Source organism: Poeciliopsis prolifica, unplaced genomic scaffold, assembly GCF_027474105.1.
Source record: "Poeciliopsis prolifica strain line A6 unplaced genomic scaffold, Auburn_PproV2 SCAFFOLD106, whole genome shotgun sequence".
Lineage (NCBI taxonomy): Eukaryota > Metazoa > Chordata > Actinopteri > Cyprinodontiformes > Poeciliidae > Poeciliopsis > Poeciliopsis prolifica.
The window spans coordinates 543,091-550,000 of record NW_026562481.1 but is presented as its reverse complement, the minus strand read 5'-3'; the positions used below and the strand labels follow the sequence as shown (position 1 = coordinate 550,000).

At 43.7% G+C, this 6,910-nt stretch overlaps 1 protein-coding gene across 1 annotated transcript in view; it reads left to right on the top strand.

Moving 5' to 3' along the window:
• Window positions 1-6,663, top strand: part of LOC129354217 (probable E3 ubiquitin-protein ligase HECTD2) — a 40,291-nt gene extending 33,628 nt beyond the window's left edge. The window contains 5 exon segments of the mRNA XM_055023738.1: window positions 1,487-1,593; window positions 3,457-3,572; window positions 3,658-3,801; window positions 6,445-6,512; window positions 6,515-6,663. Coding sequence (XP_054879713.1) covers window positions 1,487-1,593; window positions 3,457-3,572; window positions 3,658-3,801; window positions 6,445-6,512; window positions 6,515-6,564 — 485 coding nt within the window. The 3' untranslated portion in view covers window positions 6,565-6,663.
• The last annotated feature ends 247 nt before the right edge of the window (window positions 6,664-6,910 follow it).

Below are 6,910 nucleotides of genomic sequence, written 5' to 3'. Positions count from 1 at the left end.
CTAACAGAACTAAATGCACTAACAGAACTAAATGTACTAACAGAACTAACTGTACTAACAGAACTAAATGCACTAACAGAACTAAATGTACTAACAGAACTAACTGTACTAACAGAACTAAATGCACTAACAGAACTAAATGTACTAACAGAACTAAATGCACTAACAGAACTAAATGTACTAACAGAACTAAATGCACTAACAGAACTAAATGTACTAACAGAACTAACTGTACTAACAGAACTAAATGCACTAACAGAACTAACTGTACTAACAGAACTAACTGTACTAACAGAACTAAATGCACTAACAGAACTAAATGTACTAACAGAACTAACTGTACTAACAGAACTAAATGCACTAACAGAACTAAATGTACTAACAGAACTAACTGTACTAACAGAACTAAATGCACTAACAGAACTAACCATACTAACCACACAAGCAGAACAAACCGTGCTAAAAGACACAGATGTGCCAGAGCTCACTGGTTAATTATGGTAACAAATGAAATATTAAAATGTGGAAAGCTAATATGTACTAATTGAGGTAACCAAGCTAACAGAATGTGTTAGTTTAGTCAGTTTTTCTTTTTCTCTTGTTACCCACATCATATCAAAGCACAGATCATATCATAACAGACGACCAAACAAACCCAAAATAGTCGTGGTGACCCACGTCGTCTTCCAACTCAAATATTTTCCTTTTCACTTTGACACTTAAAACTATACATAATCTACATTTCTTTAAGTTCAATAAAGAAACTCTGATCATACTGAAGTTGTGAAAAATTACACGTTTCAAAATTAAAAACAAAACAATAAGGAATTAGTTTAAAATGTTATTTCACCAGATGCATCATTTTATATGCATGTGCAAAGAGAAGAGTAAATGCTGATCTGCACGTCTGTTTAATCAGCAACACATTAAGTAGAACTGAGATCATTTGAACTGGATGGACTCAGGAGTCTGACTCTGTCGCCCTCTGGTGGCCAACAAAAAAACCTTTTTCTGATCTAAATGGTAGAAATTAAGAAACAAAACTCTAATTTATTTATTTTAAACTGAATACTTTGGTCACAAATAAACAAGTTGATCAGGTAAGTGATCCTTACAGGCATGACCTGCTGCAGGTCGTCCAAGGTGGCCGTTGCCATGCCAGCTTCAAACCAGGCCGTTTGTTAAATATTGCTGAGATATTTCTTTATTTTACACATAGTAATAAAGAAACGTTCTCTGGTTTAAACTGAGTTAGAAATCAGAGTTATACCGTCATGTTTTACGTCCAGCTCTCCTTTTCTTCTCACTGGCAGAAACTCGGACCTGGCTGCTGTCAAAGCCTCTATTGTTCAGAACCATGAACTCATTTTCCACCCAGCGGCTCTTGTTGGTGCTCAGATGTAACTTTCTGCCAGCGTCGCCCCGAGAAGCTGATGGTAGAACCTGGTAATGTAATAATGCAAATCCCTCCGCTCTCTTTCCACAGAGTACGTCCAGCTCTACATCGACTTCCTGCTGAATAAATCCATTTACAAACAGTTTGCTGCCTTCTACCACGGCTTCCACAGCGTGTGCGCCTCCGACGCCCTCATGGTGAGTTCAGAGTGTGTGTGTGTGTGTGTGTGTGTGTGTGTGTGTGTGTGTGTGTGTGTGTGTGTGTGTGTGTGTGTGTGTGTGTGTGTGTGTGTGTGAACACATACAGTGAAGGCCAGTGAAACAGCTGGCTGCACAAATCTTTTCTAATTCTTATTCAGGCTGTTCAGATCACATCAAGACAATTAAATAATAATAAAACTTAATTTATTCATTTTCAATTAGTCTTTATATGCTAATTGAAGCCTGAATATCCTTTTTTTGGAACTAATTTGCTGAATTATCATAACACAAAATGTTCTAAAAATTTTCTCACCAAGTTTTCTGGCATTTAGCAAATAGGATTAATGTTGGTGATTCTAAGTGAAAAGGAGAAAGGTTTCGGTTTATTACCAGCATCACCATATTTTGCCGTCTCTATAGTGGACACATCAAGAGGCAGACATTTATTCTGACTAATTAGGATAAAATACCGATTGTTTTAGGGCCATGGAAATAGTTTAGCGCCGTTACCGAAGCTGGATGGAGTTAGTGATGTTTGGCTGTAATATTTATTATCTTTATTCAGTTTTATGTAGGAATTATTCTAACGTAAAGCTCTCAGGTATCAGCCAACCGAAAACCAGGATCTGACTCTAGTTTTCCAAATGAAAACTGAATCCAGGAGCAGCAGTTACATCATGTGCACTTCCTCTGGCGGCCATCGGGGGGCGCTGAGGAACCAGGCCTACTTCCCATGACCTTGGCTGCAGCGGACAAGGACAAACTTCTTCCACGCTAAGATCAAATGTTCAGAAGAGACACTGAAACTAAAGAACCATAAAATCTCATATCTGATGTAAAATAATAAAAATGAGTTTTATCCAAAGTTCTGCCGTTCTGGGTCAGAATCTGGGTCAAGTTCTGACCCAGATTCTGCAGGTTTCGGCTCAGTTTTTCTCCTCTGTGCTGTGGGTCACGTCCTGCAGCTCCAGGACGTGATGAGGCAGGTCGGAGGTCGTGTCGGAGTTTTCTCATTAACTCATCATCATCAGCATCTTCCTCTTCTTGATTCCCTGTAATCTGGTGGTTCTGACCCATTTTCTCTCACCGTTCTGCCTTTATGACAGGAAGTTTCAGTTTGACGACTCGATTGTTTTCACTCCCTTCCTGTTGAGTGACTCTGTGATGATGCCGTACTTCCTGTTCCCCGTTGCCAAGCGGTTTTTAAGCGGTTGCTACACCTGAACTGAATTTGGTCTTCCTGGGAATTTTAGCGCAGCGGCGAATGTTGCAAGTTTAAATCCTGTTGATGAAGCGATTCTTCTGGTCAATCAATCAAAGAAGGCCAGTTGTTGAACATTCCCAGAGCAGTAATTAAACTAAAGCTGTAAACAATATGTGAAAGTATTTGCATTTAAGGTCATATTTAAGATATAAAATCTGTTTTATCCTGAATTCGTCTGATTTATCTTCACCTGGTTCAGATTCTGTAAAACTTTTGCATCTTTTCCATCCAGTTATCAGCCAGTTAATCCAACAATAATCAGCAGAAATATTATAGCTGCACATGAATCCTTCAAACGTTCGCTAAAGGAATGCTGTTGACTTTTAGGCAGTAAATATTATTTCATAATTTAAAAAGGAATTAAGTTGTTTATTTGTATCTTTTAGTTTATTTATAATATTGAATAAAAAGGTTAAAATATGAAATATTTGAAATCAGATTCGATCATTTAGTTGTCAGAATAATAAAGTATTTTTGGTTTCAGTCCTGAAACCTGCAGGAAGAGATTAAATGTCTGAACATCGTCGATATTTTTGCCTCCAGTGGAGGAACTCTCATTTTCATGTTGTCATGTTTTCATGTGTTTGTTGCTGCAGCTGCTGCGGCCGGAGGAGGTGGAGATGCTGGTGTGCGGCAGTCCGGAGCTGGACATGAGCGCCCTGCAGAAAGCTGCTCAGTACGAAGGCTACAGCAAGATGGACGCCACTGTGAGGTAAACGTCTCCTGCAGAACCTGGACCGGACCAGAACCTGGTTCCCAGTGCTCCCAGTAAGCAGGGTGTGCTGGTTCTCCTCCAGGTTCTTCTGGGACGTGGTTCTGGCGTTCCCTCTGGAGCTGCAGAAGAAACTGCTGCACTTCGCCACCGGCAGCGACCGCGTTCCCATCGGGGGAATGGCCGACCTCAACTTCAAGATCTGCAAGATCGACGTTCCGGCAGACTGGTGGGTTCATGGGACGTCTGACCGTCCATCAATGTGTCCATCAATGTGTCCATCAATGTGTCCATCAATGTGTCCATCAATATGTCCATCAATATGTCCATCAATATGTCCCTTCATGAATCTCTGGAATAAAACCTAAAACCAGAGAAGCTTTCATGCTCTTCCACCTTTTGACACGACAAAATAAAAACTAAACCCTTCAGACACAAAAGAAACTCAAAAGTCTTCAACTCATCTTTTAATTGATTAAAATAGTGACCTATTAGCTTCTTTTCATGTCTTAGCTTCGTAGCTTTTAGCTTTGTAGCTTAGCTGGCCGTTTACTATGAGGTGTCCTGTGGCAGCTGGACGTTTTCCCATGGACAAACTTTCCATAGCATTGAAGCTCAGTGAATGGTCGGGGGCCCAGCAGCTGAAAAACTCTGAAACACACTGAGTGTGTGTGTGTGTGTGTGTGTGTGTGTGTGTGTGTGTGTGTGTGTGTGTGTGTGTGTGTGTGTGTGTGTGTGTGTGTGTGTGTGTGAGAGAGAGAGAGAGAGAAACCATGCTGCTCTGACAAACAGCTCTCCTTTCACACACACTTGAGCAGCTGGGCCTCCATATGGGCCAGATTATGTTCCTATAGCTGCACATATACAGATAGCTGCTGGAGGAATCCCTCTCTCTCACACATACACACCGTATGGGTCGTGACCCCAGAAGGAGTCAGATCCAAAGAAAACCAGGTTGACTGAGTTCAAGTCCAGACTGGGCGGCCGTGAACTCGCTCACCTTCCTGCTGTCCTATGACGATGCTGCAGCCCCGCCTGTTACGATGCTGCCGCCCCGCCTGTTACGATGCTGCTGCCCCGCCTCGTACGATGCTGCCGCCCCGCCTGTTACGATGCTGCAGCCCGCCTCGTACGATGCTGCCGCCCCGCCTCGTACGATGCTGCCGCCCCGCCTCGCTCGATGCTGCAGCCCCGCCTGTTGCGATGCTGCCGCCCCGCCTCGTACGATGCTGCAGCCCCGCCTGTTACGATGCTGCAGCCCCGCCTGTTACGATGCTGCAGCCCCGCCTCGTACGATGCTGCAGCCCCCCTCGTACGATGCTGCAGTCCCGCCTGTTACGATGCTGCAGCCCCGCCTCGTACGATGCACACCCCCGCCTCGTAAGATGCTGCCGCCCCGCCTGTTACGATGCTGCAGCCCCGCCTGTTACGATGCTGCCGCCCCGCCTCGTACGATGCTGCAGTCCCGCCTGTTACGATGCTGCAGCCCCGCCTGTTACGTTGCTGCAGTCCCGCCTCGTACGATGCTGCAGTCCCGCCTCGTACGATGCCGTTCAGGTGGATCATTTTCAGGTCCTGTAGCCCCAACCTGAGCCCACATCACCATCCCTCCACCACCATGCTGAACAGGCATAAGGCATTTCTCCTAACCTGGTTTAATATAGTCAAACATTAAAATGTCTAGTCAAGTTGACTGCAATATCTGTAATGAATTAATTAGGCTTTAATATGAAACTATCAATAAAATAAACATTTTCAATGCAAAAACATTTTTGCTGCTAAATTACTGAATATACAGACATCTGAGCTCAACAACAAACATTTTTATTATTTTTAATCCTTTTTGTTCTTCATGTTTTTCAACCATCAAAGTTTCTGAAGCAGAAATTCTTCATCCTGCTTTTCATCAGTACATTTAATTTACTGGTCATGAAAATGTCTGTTTGGTTTGTGATGCTGATTCTGTCAGATTTACAGGCAGAACAGGAATGTGTGAATAATAAGGAATTAAAAAAATACAATTAAAAATTTCAGTGTGATAAAATTTATGTGGATAATTAATGGAAATGAAAGCGTTAAAGTCCCGGTCCTGGTCCTGACCCTCCCCAGGTCCTTCCACTTGAGCGCTTCGTTTCTCCGGTAAATCTGAAAAAAACCATCCATGTACTCATGAACCCAACACAGCTTAGCTCTCACCGGCTCCCACAGCACTTAAACCAGTGTGTGTGTGTGTGTATGTGTGTGTGTGTGTGTGGTGTGTGTGTGTGTGGGTGTGTGTGTGTGTGTGTGTGTGTGGGTGTGTGTGGGTGTGTGTGTGTGTGTGTGTGTGTGTGTGTGGTGTGTGTGTGTGTGTGTGTGTGTGTGTGTGTGGTGTCGTGTTTACACACTGTGGGTCTTTGTGTCAGAACTATAGAAAATCAGAGTGAGCCCAGTAGCCAGAATATGCTGCCATGAATCTGCTGAGCTTCATTAAAATGTTCCTTCATGTCTTGCTGGATTTTCTTGTTTTTCCTCTTAAGCTGCTAATCTGCACCTCCAGGTTCCTCTGGATCCTGTGGATCTTATGTATCATGTTGCTAAGATAAAAGGTTGGATTTAGCGTTTTAGCATTAGCTCCCAGTATATACCATGTTGATATGGTGTGTTAGCGTTAGCAGAGCTAAAGCTTAGAGCCGTACCCTCCTCTTCCTCAGATATGGTTTAATCTGAATTTGGAATCTGGTTTCTGTCGACTGTGTAAAAAAAGCAAAAGTTCCTGGATGAATGTTGGTCCTGAAGGCATCAGTCAGTTGCTCTGCTGAAGAGGCGCAGCTCTCTGAGCCGTTGATGTCGGGCTGTTTGCTAACGTTGAACTTCCTCTCCGTCTCCTCAGGCTGCCCATCTCTCACACCTGCTTCAACCAGATCTGTTTGCCTCCGTATCGAACGCGGAAGGAGCTCAAAACAAACTCACCATCACCATCTCCAACGCCGAAGGCTTCGGCCTGGAGTGAAGGCCAACAGCACACCAGCAGAGACTGTCACACTGCCGTGGATCTCTGTGGATCTCTGTGGATCTCTGTGGATCAGGAACTGAGCAGGTCCCATTGTCTCCTGATAGGCAGATCAGACCGGAGCTTTAACCCACCAGCAGAACAACGGCTCATCAAATGGCTTCATTTCCACATCGACTCTGTTGGTTCTGCTTTAACAACCTGATAAACACAAACCAGATTGATCTGTAACACTGTGCTAAAGCTTTACACAGTTTCTGTTTATTTCCTTGTTGCAGAGCTGAAGCAGACTCTCTGCTGCCAAGTGCCTGAAAGAACAAACCTGATGCCATTGACTATCCGTTCC